The sequence below is a fragment of the Pogona vitticeps genome, chromosome 10 (genome assembly GCF_051106095.1).
Source record: "Pogona vitticeps strain Pit_001003342236 chromosome 10, PviZW2.1, whole genome shotgun sequence".
Lineage (NCBI taxonomy): Eukaryota > Metazoa > Chordata > Lepidosauria > Squamata > Agamidae > Pogona > Pogona vitticeps.
This window is the reverse complement of record NC_135792.1, coordinates 14,020,281-14,037,316: the sequence shown is the minus strand read 5'-3', so window position 1 is coordinate 14,037,316 and position 17,036 is coordinate 14,020,281. Positions and strand designations below refer to the sequence as shown.

Sequence of the window (17,036 nt, the reverse complement as noted above, 5' to 3'; positions counted from 1 at the left end):
GCCCCTTTTCTGGTAAGGTCGGTGAGAGGGGCAGCTATAGATGCGAACTGGGGTATAAACTGCCTGTAATAACCAATTAGGCCCAAAAACTGCTGTACCTCCTTTTTGGTCCGAGGCCTATACCATTGGGAGATCTTTGTCACCTTCTCTTCTTGCGGTTGCACCTCCCCCTGACCTACTTTGAAACCCAGATACTCTACTTTATCTAAACCGATTCTGCACTTTTTGGGATTAACGGTTAACCCGGCCTTTTTCAACTCATTAAGTACTCTCCTTAAGTGAGTTAAGTGCTCTTCCCAACTGGCACTGAAAACAATGATGTCATCTATGTATGCCGCCGCCCATTCCCTCTGAGATTCCAACAGCCGATCCATAAGCCGCTGAAAGGTCGCGGCTGCCCCGTGTAACCCGAATGGCATCTTAACGAATTGGAAGAGCCCCTTGGGGGTACAGAAGGCTGTTTTCTCACGATCCTGGGCCCTCACGGGAATTTGCCAATATCCCTTAGTTAAATCGATTGAACTCAGGTACCGGGCGTTCCCTAATTTATCCAGCAGGTCCCCCACCTTGGGCATGGGGTACGCATCAAATTTGGAAACCGCATTGACTTTTCGAAAATCCACACAGAACCTTAAAGACCCATCTGGTTTGAGTACAATGACAGGGAAGCTGCGCCATGGGCCCTTGGCGGGTTCTATCACCCCAATGTTCAACATGTCTTCTACTTCCTTTTCCATTAGAGCCTTTACGTGATGGGGCCATGTTCTACCATTCTCCCTTACTACCACTCCGGGGTCGGTTTCAATGGCGTGTTCTACCAGATTCGTTTGGCCCGGGACCTTGGAAAACACCTGGGGAAATTCAGCTTTCAGGGAAAGGGCCTGCCCTTTTTGGGCTGAATTCAGGAGTTCGCCCACAGTAATGTCTTCTTCTTCCCGCATTTCCCCAACCTCAGGTCCCAATTCCTCATCCGTTTCCCCATCGAAGAAGCATTCACGGTCTACCCACGCTTTTAGTAGGTTCACATGAAAGACCTGTCTTTTCCTTTTCCTATCTGGGGTTTCTACTTCGTAGTCCACCTCACTGATCCGCCTTAACACTTCATAAGGCCCATGCCATTTTGCCAGAAATTTGGAAGTCTCGGTAGGCAACAACACTAATACTCTCTGTCCTTTCTCAAATTCCCTGGGCTTCACCTTTCTATCATAGCGTTCTTTCTGTTTACCCTGAGTTTGGGCTAGATTTTCCTGGGCCACCTCCCAGGCTATCTTCAAATTGTTCCTCATCTCTACTATTTGCTGCAGGGCATTCCGTGATGCATCTTCTCCTTCCTCCCATTTCTCGCGGATTAGGTCCAGCACTCCCCTTGGCTTCCTCCCATACAACAATTCAAATGGCGAGAAACCCGTCGAGGATTGAGGGGCTTCTCGCACTGCGAACATTAGAGGGTTAACAAACATATGCCATTTTTTGGGGTGTTCCATCGCCACCTTTCTCAACATTCCCTTCAAAGTCCGATTGAACCTCTCTACCAAGCCATTGGCCTGGGGATGGTAAATGGAAGTCCGGAGGGGTTTGACCCCTAATAGTTCCCACATTTGCTTGAACGTTAAACTCATGAAATTGGTCCCCTGGTCCGTTAGCACCTCTCTCGGAAATCCCACCCTCGAAAATACCCCCAATAGCTCTTTAGCCAATACTTTCGCCGTGGTTGACCTCAATGGGAGGGCCTCCGGGTATCGTGTAGCATAGTCAATGATCACTAACACGTATTGATGCCCCCCTTCAGATTTTGTCAGGGGCCCAACAATGTCCATGGCAATTCGATCAAAGGGTCTATCCACCAATGGCATGGGAACCAGGCCCACCCCTGGGCCGGTTTTGGGTTGGGTTATCTGGCATTTTGGGCATGATTTGCAGTATTCTTCGACGTGCTTCACCATGTCCGGCCAGAAAAACCTTTGGCGGATGCGGGCCAAAGTTTTCTGTGTGGCCAAATGTCCCGCCACTGGCAGATCGTGGGCCCAATGCATCACCCAGCTCCTCAAGTGGTCCGGGACTACCAGGGTTGACTCCTCCCCCTGTTCCCCTCGGCGTATTTGGTACAGCAGTCCCCGTCGCACCTCAAACCCTTCCCCATTCACCGGGGTCTCTCCCTTTGAGTTGGCTTTTTGGAAACAGGACTCCAGGGAAGGATCATCTTGTTGCAGGCCCCTTACTTGATCTCTGGACAACTGCATTACTTCTCCTTCCCCTCCTCCCTCGCCTCTTTCACCAACCAATCCGTCTTCTGCTCGTCGCGCCAAATCCTCTAGGCCTGGCCAGTCCCTGCCCAGCAGCATCTCGCGGGTTAAGCCAGGGACAACTCCCACCTCCAATGTTGCCTCCTGAGTTCCGATAGTCACGTTTGCCCTGGCCGTATCATATTCCTTGGCGTCCCCGTGGATGCACCTTACTACCACCGTCTCCCCTAGTCTCGGTCCCTCTAGTTCTCGTACCAACGATCGGGTGCACCCAGTGTCTATTAAGGCCCTTTTTCTCTGGCCGTTGACCTCCGCTGTTACCACCCACCCGGGATGGAACTTCTCACCCACCTTAGCGGCGTTCGCGTAAATGTTGGCCCATGCATATTCTTCTGCCGGGCAGAATTTCCGGATGTGGCCGAACTGGCCGCAGCCGAAGCAGGCGGTCATCTTTTCCTTCCCCTGGTTCCAGGTGGGCGCTAGCTTGCTCTTTGCCGGGTCCGTCGTGATCGTCGGGCGAGGAATTCGCGACCCCGTTGTATTCACGTATTCGATGCGGTCGGGGCCTTGTTTTTTAGGGGTCGTCATCTGGGTCCCTCGTGGAGCTCCTGTGATCGCTGCCTCCGCCATCTTGTCTTTGCTCCGGGGTTTCTCTCCCCCTGCCGCAGGGCGGTTTAACCATGGATCCTCCGCTCCTAGATAGTCTTCCAGTAGCGTAACAGCGCCTTCTACCGACGTCGGTTTGTGTTTCACCACCCAGTTCCTGAGTCCGGGGCTCAGCGTTGATACTAATTGCTCCAGTATCATTAACTCTAGCACCTGTTCCGCCGTTTTACCCTTCGGTTGTACCCATCTCGTGGCATTCACTCTCATCTTTTGCGCCACCGTTCGTGGGTGCGTGCCCGGCTTCAGTCGTAGCTCCCTAAATCGTCTGCGATAGGCTTCCTCATTCAGATTCAGCGTGTTAAGGATTGCCGTCTTGACCTTTTCGTAATCTCCCGCATCTTCAGGGTCTAACGTGTCCACTATTTCTTGGGGCAGGCCCGTCAGGTAGGGTGTCACGATTAGGGCCCACTGGTCTTTTGGCCATTGCGCCGACACCGCCACACGTTCAAATATGTTTAGGAACGCCGCCGGATCATCTTGGGGACCCATCTTTTGGAGTTTGATTGGCGGCCGGTGTGCGATGGCCCCTCTTCCTTCCGTTGCTGCTGCTTTGGTGGATATTCCTATTTGTGTTCTACTTAATTGATCTATGATTAGTTTCTGCTGGTCTGCCAGTTGTCGCATCAGTGCCTCTTGACCTTCTGTTATTTGTCGTATCCATCCATCCGTTTCTTGAGGGGCTGACAGCCCCCCGCGTTGGGCGCCAATATGTGAGGGTTCGAATGTGTGGGCTGTCTTTTCTTCAATAAACGGACGAGACTCTTGAGGAATATCAAACGATAACGTATTTATTTCAACTTTAACATCATCTGTAACTATACCCATGAAAGGGTTCAGGGACGTTTGGAGTCCAAGGTTCGGCTTGGAAGGAGTCCACAAACTATGTACAAATGGGTTAGAGTTCTCTGGATTCCATGGTCCTGTTGAAGGCGGCACAGGCCCTGGTCCAGGGTTCACCTCTTCTTCCAAGGATATCAAGGGTAGGGTCTCCTCGTCTCCACTCCATCCGTCCCAAGAGGATCCGTCCTCTACTGTGAAGCCCCAGGGGCCGGGTAACCCCCCAGCTTCCTCAACTCGGCGATATGCCATTGGCGCTTGCGTTCCAATTCTCTAGCAACCGCCTCTCGCTCTTCCCGCAGTTTCCTTCGCCACTCTTTCGCCTCCGTCTCTCCCCAGTAAGACGGGCGAGGTTTTAGCCCCAGCTGGCGACGTCTTTCTGCCTCCTCATGGGGTACTCTGACCTGTTCCCACTTGTGGGTCCAGGGGTCCTCCATCCAGACCCACTCCCAACCGCCTGGAATATCCTTTGGTCTTCCCCTTATATCCCCCATCCCCGCTTCTATCTCCTCCCCTCTTTTTCCCGCCGGAATCCGTCCCGTTTCGCGGGCAATCTTTAACCCCTTCACTTCCTCCTCTAAGTCCCGGGTATCTACCCCCTTGCTCAGGGTAAGGGTTCCGCCGCATTCTGCTCCCCAATCAGGGGTTTCCACTCCTTTCTCCTCCCGTCGCGGTGGGGATGGTGGGGGGGAAGTCTGGGTCTGGCTGCTATTCTTCGGGAGCAGCGGCACTCCAACCATGGCTTCCACTTTGGGAGCCTCACAGAAGATTTCTGGTTGCATCATGACCGTGCAAGAAGTAGGGGAGGGAAAGCAATGAGCTTGTGAACCCTGAGGCATACTTATGGCTTGGCATTTTACATTTGCATTGTCACTATTTTATATAGTCAGTACAAGCTGAAACAACATTTGAAGGATGACAGCTTATATATTATTTGATTTTCAAATAATATATAATGTGAGAGATTATTATTACAGTTGCAGTTAGCATCTAGACATTGCTACTATTAGAAAAATTAATTTATCCTTACTAGAAATTGGAGTTATTTTTGAGACTACAACTTCTAGAACTGCCCAGCCAATAGGGTCACTTTTTGAATCTCTGGTACTGTTGGTAACGCAAAAATGTGTGATGTTATAGCTAACTATGTGCCATCAAGTTGATACTGACTTATGGCAATCCTTTACAGGTTTTTTAGGTAGTATTCAGAATGGGTCTACCATTTCCTTCTTTTGAATGCACTCTGAAACTGAGCAGCTTGTCCAAGGCCACATAAATTGGCTGTTCTTCTAGGAAGGGACAGTGAGGAATTGAACTTTCTTGATCTCTGGCTCTGGAGCCAGATACCTAAGTTACTGATGTATCCAACCAACCATAAGGACTGTTGGAATACACAGACATATTGATGTTTAAATTAGAGTTTAGTTAATTGTCCTTTCTGTACTTTTAGTGCAAGGCAGGATCTGCTTAGGATGAAAAGACCCCTAGGCAGGCTGTCCAGTCAACTTCTCTGTTCTGCTCACTGTTCACTACTGTGTGCTAAGCTTGACATGTACTTGTACGAGTGTGCTTCTCATAAAGGTAGCAAGGGTAAGTTTAGCCTCAGGGTCATAGGCTTGTGTCAGGTGTTGGTGGAAAAGGGTTACACATCCTGCAAAATGCTTAGAAGCTCATAATAAAATATCAGAGAAATTTATTTTGGTTGCCTTTGAACTTTTCATGGCCAAGGGAAAAAAATAGAAAAAAATAGTTCTTATCAAAATAAAGACCAGTGTTACTGATAATGAACATTTTGTACCTTGTTCAGCCTACTTTATGTTCAAATTACAGAAATCTGATGGGTGTTTTTAGGAATGCAAATGTGTATCTAGATGTTTGCCTTATAAACATATTATATTTAGAGTTTGATCCTTTTCATGTAGTGTTCTGAATGTCTCTTACCCATATTAGTTATTTCAACAACCAGTAGGTCATTGCACAAATTTAATGCATTTTTTTTAACTGCAGAAGAACATACAGAATTGCTTTTGTTAAGACAGCAGGCCCAGGAACTGGTAGATGAAAATGACACTCTGAAAATGACTATTCATCGTTTAAATGCAGAATTGAGTCGCTACCAGACTAAATATAGACCAGTTTCACCAAATGAGGTAATATTTGGTTTTAAGTTTCATAAGAAAACAGAAGTTGTTGGGATTCTTATGATTGTTTTTGACATATATTCTCTGTTTATTATATTTGACAAATAAGACAAAAGAGTTCATTCAGATTAACGTTCTGTGAAATGCTGTTTGCCTTTTTCCTGAGATATAGCAAAGCCTAACTCTGAGATACCTTTAAAAATGTCAGAACTTTTTTTGAAAATTAAAATAACAAGAAGAGAAGAAGAATTATTACCAAATTCTTTCTCTGAGTGTGGGAACTAGGATTTGAACAAGTGAATAAATTAGGAACGGGTACTGATTTCCTGAAATAAAAATGATTTGGCTTTGGAAATAAATGTAAGAAGAGTCCTGACGGATCAAACCAAAAACCTCTCTAATCTCTCATCCTGTTTCCTACATTGGCCAGCCAGACGTGATGTGAGGGCTACAGCTGTCTCCCAGTTGATTCTCAGCAACTGGCATTCGGAAATATGTTTCCTCTGGTGCTGGAGATGTCATATAGCTATCATGATGATAAATCTCCATTAATGTTTCTGATCCAGTTTTAAAACCAGTCTGAAATGCTTGATGGAAACCCATCACATCTTCAAGAAGAGAATTTCATTGTTTAACTATATGCTGGATAAAGAAGTGCTTCTTTCGTATTATTTTGACCATTGCTTTGCTTTGAATATTCAATAGCCATATTCAAGGCAATGTAAATAAATTGTATTATTGAGGTAGAGGGATACATAAAACCTTTTCATACCTTTCATAATGTTGTGTACCTCTATAAATTTTATTCAGATTTTGGCCAAAGACCATTGAAACATTGAGTCAATACACAAAACTAATAAGTCAACAAAACAGCATCTTCATAGCTGTATACAGTATAACAAGTTCCAAAATGGCTAGAATTTAAAATATACAGTATATATGCAAAAGACTCTTATAAAATAGAGAAGAACTCTATTTTTATACTGTCATCCTTTATTTATTTATTTATTTATTTATTTATTTATTTATTTATTTATTTATTTATTTATTTATTTATTTATTTATTTATTTATTTATTTATTTATAAGATTTTTAGCCGCGCCATTACCAGTGGTCTCCGAGCAGCGTACAACAATATTAAAACTTTAAAAACATTAAAACCATTACAAATAGGCAATATTATAATAATACCTTATATTAAAAAGTCATTACAACATTAATATTAATAAATTCTACTGCTCATATGGCCAGCTAAAGGATAATATTTAATTAAAATGCTGACTAAACACAAAAGGTCTTTGCCTGGTGCCAAAAAGCCAAAGGTGTTGAAGCCAGGCGGATCTCTATAGGGAGGGCGTTCCAAAGTTGGGGGGCAATAGCTGAGAAGGCTCTATTTCGGCATGCCATCCCCCTCACCTCTTTCAGGGATGGCACCTTCAGAAAGGCCTCCTGGCCTGATCTTAGAGGATGGGCAGGCTCGTATGGAAGAAGGCAGTCCTTTAGGTAACCAGGTCCTAAGCTGTTTAGGGCTTTATATGTCAAACTAAGCACTTTGAATTCGGCCCGAGCAGCAACTGGCAGCCAATGTAAATTTTTCAGAATCAGTGTGATATGAGTCTGTGCGGCGGCACCACTTACCAGCCGCGCAGCCCAGTTCTGTGCCAGTTGCAGCCACCGGACTGTCTTCAAAGGCTGCCCCATGTATAGCACATTGCAGTAGTCCAGTCTGATTGTTACAAGTGCATGTGTGGCTGCTGCCAGGCTCGGCTCATCCAGATAAGGGCGAAGTTGATATATTCTCCACAGCTGTAAGAAGGCAGCCCTGGACACCGAATCTACCTGGGCTTCTAAGGTCAGACCCAGGTCAAGGAGCACCCCAAGTGTGGACCCTGTCCTTTAGGGGGAGTGTAACCCCATCTATGGCAGGGAAATGGCCCTCATGTTCTCTTTCTATGTACTTTTTGCCTAAACAGAAAGTGACCCAAACATCACTGAGTAGGGCATAGTCACCAGTTGGGAGGTAGAGCATCCATGAACAGAGGAAAAAGAGGAGACCTATAGATATAAGAAAGACGGAAAGCTGTCTCATTGTAAGATATAAGACATTTTTTTTGGGGGGGGGGGAATTAGGCTCAACTCATATCATAGACCTCACTCTTATGTACCAGGAGTTAACTGCTTTAGCCTATCTTAGAATGAGATGAGAAAGATAACTTGGTAGCTTACTTGGGTCATATTCAAGATACAGCACCTGTACTTTAGAAGCATTTTAAAAATGCAGTATCTAAACGGATTATGGGGCATTTGAGTGAGGATTTGGGGCATCCAGATATTAACCACAGAAATGTTTCTATTGTCATAGGGTGTCAGATTTGGAAGCCTACCAATGAAAAAGCCAATCCCCCCATGGCTGGTAAGTAGCAAACTGAACCAAGAAATGGTTATGATTGTGATTAGCTATTGGACACTCATCTGTTATTTCACTTCTGTGTCACTTTGAACTATGTCATATGTGCTATTCCTAATTATTTGTTTTATTCATGGCTGGAAGAAGAACCAGGCCTGTGGTTCTTAATGTTGCCTTGCTACATTCTGTGGCATGGGAGTACTGATACATCTGCAGAAGCGTTTATGATCAAATTAAAGTATCTGTACAAGGACTAAGAACAATCTGCTAGAACAAGTTGGGCAAAGTGAGATCTTTCACATGTATTGTATGATCACATATATGACCACAGTTTCCCCCATGCCAACATGTTAGGAGTTGCAGTTCAACAACATTTGAAAGGTCTCACTTTTCCCATCTATATGATACAATATAAGGTGGTTAGTCTGAAGGAGATCTCTGCCTACAGGAATCCCTCCAGCCAAAACAAAGCCAAAGCAGAGCAAACAAAAAACAAAACTGCTCAGTGGTTTAGGTCTCTGGCTGCAGAGCCAGAAGTTGGGATTCCATTCCCCCACTGGGCCTCCTTGACAGGGACTGGACTTGATGATCTCTAGGGTGCCTTCTCTAATCTGCAGTTCTAAGATTATTATTATTATCATGATTGTTATTGTTCCAAAACAAACAAACAGAAAGCACCCCCACTCAAATCCTCAGAAGAATTTCATAGCACATACTTGAGCCTTGTCAGGTTTCTCTCTGGAGCAACAGCCATTAACCTGAAGAAAGGAGAAATGCAAGGGAATGGTTAAGCTCTCTGACTAGGCTCCTGCAAAAGATTAGGTGACAGGTAGTTTTTGAGAAGCACCCAATACGAAGCCTAAAGAGCAGAGAGACTACCAGAAGCACCCAGTACAGAGCCTAAAGAGCAGAGAGACTACCAGTTATCCCTTGAATAAAATGAGCAGTTCATTATATAAATTATAGTGACTCCCATCTTACTGGACACAGCCTGAAAATGAACACTGTCACAGAACACTGCTGTAGATAAAAATTGTGTCTTGTCACAGTACCCATGTCTGGTAGGGTACTTTTAAGAACCAACTAAAAACATGGATGTATAGACAGGCCTTCCCTTCCAGTTAATTCCTGTCCTCTTTCCTTATTTTTCTCTTTATTTGATTTATTTTTATTTTTCCCATCTTATAGAATCATTTAATTAATTAATTGTTATAAATTTTTTTAGAACTTGTTATCCTTATGTTGTAAGCCGCCTAGAGTGGTCGAAATGACTAGATAGGCGGGGTATAAATAAATAAATAAATAAATAAATAAATAAATAAATAAATACTTTGTTCAGCTTAGTTTGTTTACATTTGGCCCTTTCTAGCAGACACATCTTCAGTTTGTGAGTTGTCTGTTGTTCAGTTTGTGGGGTAAGGGGTAGGGGTGGTGTCACTGTTCATCCTTTTGTCTGTCTTGATTAGCCCACTGAATTATCCATTTATTAAAAAATGTCATCTGATTAAAGGATCTCCACTCAGTTTTATAAATTTTATTAAAGAGTTATCCAGTTCTTAAAAAAATAATGCCAGATGATTAAAGGATTTCCACATAGTTTTATAAAATGATATTACAGTATGGAAATGCATTTCAGTAGACTGATTTATTTTTTTAAAGCTGGACATGAAATACTTATCGCCCCTTATGTTAGCATATGAAGACAGAATGAGGGAAAAAGAAGAGCTGATTCATGCACATGCGGTAAGTTGGTAAATATATTCTTTAATGAAGGTGCAGGTACAATGTACAGTGGTGCCTCGCTTAACGAGCGCACCGTATAACGAAGAATCCGTATAGTGATCCCTTTTTGGGGATCGCTATACGGAACTGCCCCAATCGCCGCACTCGCTTTGCGACGATTGGGGCGTCCGGCAGCGTTTTCGCGACCTCGGTAAGCAAGGGGAGGGCGCGAAAACACTGACGGGGCCATTTCGGGTCATCCGGCGGCCATTTTGGAGCCGCCGAACAGCTGATCGGCGGCTCCAAAATGGCCGCCGGACCAGTGAAAACATCGCTGGAAGGGTACGTTTTGGCGCCTATTGGAATGCATTAAACTAAGTTTAATGCGTTCCAATAGGCTTTTCCTGCCCCGTACAGCGGATTAACCTCGCTATGCGGGGCACCACTGTAACTAGAAAAGGTTTTGACAATGTTGTTCTTGTAACATAGCTGTAAAGAGTACTGAAGACACCTTAAAGAGTATACTCAAAATACATGTTCCCTAGAATGTGCTTCTAGTTGAAGTCTAGAGCATTTGGAGGGTAACAACTAGAGAAGAATGAACTAATGTTTTTGTGGAGGATTCCTCCCCATCTTCAGAAGAAGATTGTGGCATACAAGCATGGACCTGACATGTTCTGAAATGATGCAGTTTGAGAAAACTAGCCTCAGTATTCAGTTGAATCTTGGATAGATAGTATTTGTTCCATACCATAATCTGAATAATCAGATGTACATATAAACAGATAAACATGGCAAACGGATAAATATCATAGAACTGCACTGGCCAGAGGACTTATGGCAACCCTTTCCAGGGTTTTCTAGGTAGAGAATACACAGAAGTGGTTTACCATTCCCTTTTTCTGGTGACATCCTAGTATTCCGCATCTTGGCCGTGACTACACAGGCTATCTTATCTCACAGGAGGTACATTGGGGTAGGTATATATTCCTTCTCTCCTGTGGCTTCCATGCAACAAAACAGATTTCTCACAAGTCAGACAAGCAACGGAACAGAGGGAAGAAGTCTTTATTAGAGCAAATCAATCTCTGCCAGTGATATCATATCCTTTCAGCAGGTGTGATTTAGCCAATAGGATTTTAGCTGTAGAGTAAAAGGTGCCTTTGTTTCCATCATGAAAGAAGGCAACAGGTACCTAGACAAAATCAAGAAAATGGGACAGAGAACCCATGCCCAGCAATCCAAATGTCCTTTTTCTCAAGATATAGAAACGCCACTTGTTTCTAGTAATGCCCATAAAGCTCTGTGCATTATGATTAAGTGTTGTGTCCAGTTAAAACTGACTCTATACTGATTACATTAGATCTAAACTTTTAATATTTCCTTGATTTTTCTTTTTTAATTGCACCTGTATTTGAAACTTATTCTAATAGTCATTCAAAAAATTCATTTTAGAAGCTTATAGAAAATAGAAATGGTAACACTATTTGGCAAAACAATAATAATAATAGAACTAAAAAAAGATTAAGCAAAACTTTTGTGTTAAGACCTTGGATGTCTGGTTACTTGTGAAGACAACACAGGATAAAAAACAGTAAGACATTATATTAGATATAATTAGTATTAAACATTTAAAAATTATTGATTACATGTACTTATTATGGCCAAGGAGCTCAAAAATAAATATCATCAATATCATTAATTTCAGTATCTTTAACTGGGAGGAGTTTTAGCGCAAGGTAGTCTGGGTGTTCCCCTATAGTCCTCATTAAACATGGCCAAAGGACAATTGCGTCTCTCATCATGTACCAAGGACACTTCTCCAGCCTTCTCTACAGCTGCAAAAATTCATCTTGGAGATTGTTTACTGAGGTGTCTGCTCACATAAAGTACAGGCCTTCCTTGGTCACTCCCTCACCTTGCTAATATGACTGCAGAGCATAGATTGGAAGGTGCAGCTGTTTTCCTGTCCTTTAAATGAGATTCCTATAGGAATGGTTCACTATTGTGTAAATAGTCCAGATAGGACTTTCATGTGACCTAGTGTAGCTCTTCATAGTTCCTGAAAGAATATGAAGTTAAAACAAAAGGTGAATTTTTGTATTTTTTTTATCACTTCTGTTTTAGGAGGACATGAAGATGTTTAAAGCGCGGGTTGAAGAGTTAGTGAAGGAAAATGAAGAGTTACACAAGCAATTAAGTAGAACTAGCTCTGTTACCACCAAAGAATGGCAAGTATTTTCATATATGAAGTTATTAAATGATTTCTTTGTCACTGTATGTAAATAGTTCATGATTATCCTGAGCTATGGTAGGTCTCCTAATATCCAGACTTGTTTAAATATTCAGAAGCCAGACTAATGTGATTGCTCTAGATACTATTTATAGACATCCAGTGGAAGAGTATAGGTGAAATTCAGAAATTGTCATCACAGGCAGGGTTCTTTATCCTGGTGAACATAACTAGCCCAGGCTTACTCTTGCCTTCTCTGCAGCTGAAGCTACAGAATGGATAGGATTACATGGCACATGCTTACACACTGCATCAAAACAGAAGAAAGACTCCATAGTTTCCTTGGGAAAAGCAATTGCTGTGGATGTGTCAGTGTTATATTGATGGTTCCAAGAACAAAACATGTGGTCATATGCTCACTTTTAAACAGCTGGCCTCACAATCATTACTTACATTTTTTATTTCCATTTGATGCTTTTGTTGTTGTTTTTTACAAAGACTGAGTAAATTTCATTTTCAAATCAATCATTATTTACAGGCAGCAGTTGCAAAGCCAAGCCAAACTCGTTGTAGAGGAGAACACAGTACTAATGGAACAGCTTAAGATACAACAAGCAAAAGCAAAAGACAGCCTTAATCAACATGTCCAAGAAAGTAAAATAACTTTCTTCAGCTATATTGTTCGCATTTGCATGCTGAGAATGGGTAGACGTATAAGCCACCATTGGCCCTGAATAAAGGATTTTGTCATTCTGTTTAGAATGACAGGTGTTGCTGATGAGTGACAATTTGATTATTAGTTATTTTGTAGAATCTCACCAAGAATATGTTTATGTTGTTTTTAACACTTAATTAACTATTATACATTGTAAACTTTAATACAATATTTACCTTTGAGCTCATTCTTGGTTACAGTGAATTGATATTCAGCAGTGACAGAGTTTAAAATATATTACATAATATCATTCATTGATGATATTGATGGTGTAAAAGGGGGAGAATTAATGATGGGGGAAGTAAAAAGATTTGATCCTGCAACATATTACCCAACCCAGAACTTTGTTTCTGCAAATGGATCACATAGCAATTTCTGTATGAGCCTCTTAAATGTTGCATATTCTGTTGAACAGACCATGACAACCTTAGTGCTTTCATAACCTTTTCCTCTGACAGATTATCATTTTAGAACTGCAAGTCTGAAGGGATGCTATGGATCATTGAGTCCAGCCCCCGTCAAGGAAGCACACTGGGGAGTCAAACTCCCAGCGTCTAGCCGTTCAGCCAGATACCTAAACCACTGAGCTATCCTACAGACCCTTTAATACATATTTAACAAATCTGTATTAAATATTCAAAACTTTTGAAAGGTACTTTCAAGTATAGTACAGTAGGACCCTTGTATCTGTGCAATTGGTATCCACAGTTTCCCACAGCCCTATATTTATTTTATTTATTTTTTATTTATTTTATTTTTACCCCACCTATCTAGTCACTTAAGACCACTCTAGGCGTATATACAAGATACAAGGGCCTTGTGCCCTTTGTTTTGCCCCCTTGCATGCTGTATATAAAGTTTCCCTCTTATTCCACAGTAGATAATGGAACCAGTCTCTGCAGATACTAGAGTCCTACTGTACTGTAGTTTAACAAAATGTAAGAGCCATTGGGCCAGAATCCTGTTACTTATATGCTCCAGTGTGAATTTCACTGATAATTGCCTCTAGGTAAGATGTTGGTGTACGCATTTGATGTCGCATACTAGTCATATGGTGTAGTATACACAAATGCCTCTGCTGATTTCTTAACTAATGATAATTAGCTACTAAAATATAACCTTTTGGACTTAATAGCAGTGTAATTCTTTAGTTGGAGTTCAGCCACTGAATTAGATTAAGAAATATTGATAAAGAACTAGAAGTATCAGTAAATTGTCAGAGAAGATAGCTTGGTACAAAATATTATTTCCTAAGGCAGGTACCAATTTTGTCTCAAATGTTTTGTGTACTTGTTATTTTTCCCTTTTAAAGGTTCCAGATTAGCAAAGCAACTAATGGTTTTAGAGGCCCAAAAACAGAACCAAGGAGAGGAGATGAGAGAGTGTCAGAAGCAGCTGGATGAATTGCGCTTCACATACAAAGAGTTAAAAGCCAGTGTTCAAGATCATATAACTCTAGAGGAGCATTTTACACTGATAAATAAAATTAAAAGGTAAGGATGTGATGATGGAAAATACCAGCAAAATGCCTGTTAAATACCATAAAAAGCTTTGCCAACTGTATTTTCCAGTTTTTTCTTTATTTATACTCATTTGAAAGTGTTAATGTAGTACATAAAAATGTTCTCTTTAGAGATCAGGCATAGGTTTTGGAATTGTGTACTCTCTCCATCAGTGACCTCAGTCATGAAATAAGAGTGCCTGTATTACTCACTAAGACTAAGTAATCCCATAGTTCACTAGCTTGAAACCTTTTTTAAATTAGGTACCAGATGACATAGCTATGATATATGTATCTGTGACAAATTATCTTTTAATCTCTATTAGGACATTAGGGAACTTCATATTGTTCAAATTGGCTCGGTATTGTCTTGCAGTAAATGGCAGTGACTTTTTGAGATCTCCTTTCTTACTCCTTCAGACCCACACCTACAGAGACCTATATTTCACTGACTCAGAGCAAGATTTCTCTTGAAGGTTCCAAGCCTGGCTCGGGCCATCCCCTCCTGTTTCTGTGCAGAAAAAGAAGTTGCCATGGTGCTTTCTGGACATTGTAGGTCGTTGGGAGGAACCATCTATAGATCCTGAAGGGCAGTGAGAAAGAAAACACCATAGGCAGCTTCCTTGTTGTACATTAATTCTAAGAGGTAGGCTTGAGACAGGACTGAAGCTCCAGTAGAGGCTCCAGGTGAGTGAAATATAGGTGTCTAAAGATGTTTGCAGATGTGGCTTTGTGTGTTAGAACCTCCAGAACATTGTCTGGTAAATTTTTAGAGAATTCTGGGAGTTGGAGTCCAAAAAATCCAAATGGCACATCCCTACTAGCTGGTATGTGTGTCCAAATTACAAGACAGTCCAACATACAGGTATTTGTATTCAGAAGTTCTACTGAGTTAAGCGCTACTTACTCCTAGATATGCAGTTATAAAGATGCAGCATTATCACTAATTAGGTATATTAGCATCATTTACAGGGGATCCTGGTAATTATTCGGGATTACAGCAGATGTGGAAAAGAAATGTAACCATTCCTCTTTCTTTCTGTAATCCTGAGGAAGGTTCCTTCGGGATGATTAGAGAAATTCATGGAAATTAGAGAGAGGCAGTGTGGTGCAACTGGAGTGTTGGACTGAAACTCAAGAGAGCTGGATTTAAATCCCCCCATGGCTGTGGAAACTCACTGGGTGGTGGTGGTGGTGGTGATAAGCCATTCCTTGATCATTTCCTGTAGCTGGAGGGCGCTAGTAACATTGCCATTAGTTGGAAGCAACCTGACAGCATGTAACAAAAACAAGAACCATTGAATAGCTGTATATCACTTCCAGTATCTTTGATAGTATATCTATGTTTATATCAGTTACTGGGAACAGAATATGGAGGGTACAATTGTAATTATGTTGAGTTTTTGGGCTTCCATGACAGTTTAGCTACTATATGAGTGCCGTACTAAATAGACCCCTGGTCTCATCCATTGTTTGCCCCAGAAGAACGTTTCCCATTCATACCATTTGGGAATTTCATTCTAAAGCAAGCACTATCAAAAACAGGGACCAAAAGGGTTACATTTCCTCTCCATGCGTGCTATGACGCTAGCAATTTTCAGTAACACTGTGCCTACCTGCCCAATGTATTGTTGTTTCTGTTTTTATAAACATGCACAATAAAAGCAGAAATTCGCATCACATCAATACTGGGTTCTTATTTTCACCAAAACCCATTTTTGTTGCAGTCAGTGCTTAACACACAGTTCTTCATACCAAACAATGAATATTTTATTCTGTATGTTGTTCGAAATGGAACAAACTGTCTTTGTTGTTCATTGCAGTTGCAGCTTTTAATATTCACAATAGTAACTTTATCAAAGGAAATATCTTTCTGCAATTATGCAATTTCTCATTGTTCATTTCTATGAGGAAAATAATTATTTTGATTTTCTGCGTGTTTTATGGTTGTTTTCTGTAGCCAGTTGCAAGAGGAGCAAGAGAAGAGAGAAAAAGAGGTACAGGAACTGATGGAAAAACTAGCATCTCTGCAAGCAGAAAAAAAAGGCCTTCTGTTAGAGAAAAATGATCTAGCAGCTGCTAATAAGGTTTCTGAAGATGAACTGGTGGTAGCTCAGAAGATGAAAAGGTTTGGGAATCTTGTTCTTTTGCTTAATGCTTCTGCGCAAGAATTTTGGATAACCTGGTTGTAGAAAACAAAATTGCCTGTTTGCATTTGGAAGACTGATAATTTTGCATAGATGAGCATGAAGTTTGCTAAAATTAAACAGAAATAATCTGAGTTTTGTTTTTAATTGGAACATATTTTTGCCTTCACAATTGAGGGGGAAAAAAGGAAAATGTCATTCTGTGTAGAACCATAGAGTAATGTAGTTGGAAGGAGCTTATGTGACAGGTAGTTTTCTGATTGTCTCTTGTATGCTTCCAGCATTCACCACCTCCTGAAGTAATAAATTCCATCGCCATACTACTCTAACAGTTAAGAGGTTTTTCCTGATATTTAACCAAAATCTGACTTCCTGTAGCTTGAGTCCATTATTACATGTCTTGCACTCTGGAAGGACTGAGAAC

General features: G+C 41.7%; 1 protein-coding gene and 1 long non-coding RNA gene across 10 annotated transcripts in view; both read left to right on the top strand.

Annotated features, from left to right (window-relative positions):
• LOC144584358 (uncharacterized) overlaps positions 1 to 17,036 on the top strand; it is a 131,609-nt gene that overhangs the window by 23,755 nt on the left and 90,818 nt on the right. The window lies entirely within an intron of this gene.
• Positions 1 to 17,036, top strand: part of CEP89 (centrosomal protein 89) — a 93,723-nt gene that overhangs the window by 16,439 nt on the left and 60,248 nt on the right. For all 9 annotated transcript variants that reach the window (XM_072980676.2, XM_072980677.2, XM_078380352.1 and 6 more), the window contains 7 exons: positions 5,754 to 5,896; positions 8,250 to 8,300; positions 9,954 to 10,037; positions 12,144 to 12,251; positions 12,792 to 12,903; positions 14,277 to 14,457; positions 16,426 to 16,593. In XM_072980676.2, coding sequence (XP_072836777.2) covers positions 5,754 to 5,896; positions 8,250 to 8,300; positions 9,954 to 10,037; positions 12,144 to 12,251; positions 12,792 to 12,903; positions 14,277 to 14,457; positions 16,426 to 16,593 — 847 coding nt within the window. The remainder of the gene's footprint in view (positions 1 to 5,753; positions 5,897 to 8,249; positions 8,301 to 9,953; positions 10,038 to 12,143; positions 12,252 to 12,791; positions 12,904 to 14,276; positions 14,458 to 16,425; positions 16,594 to 17,036) is intronic.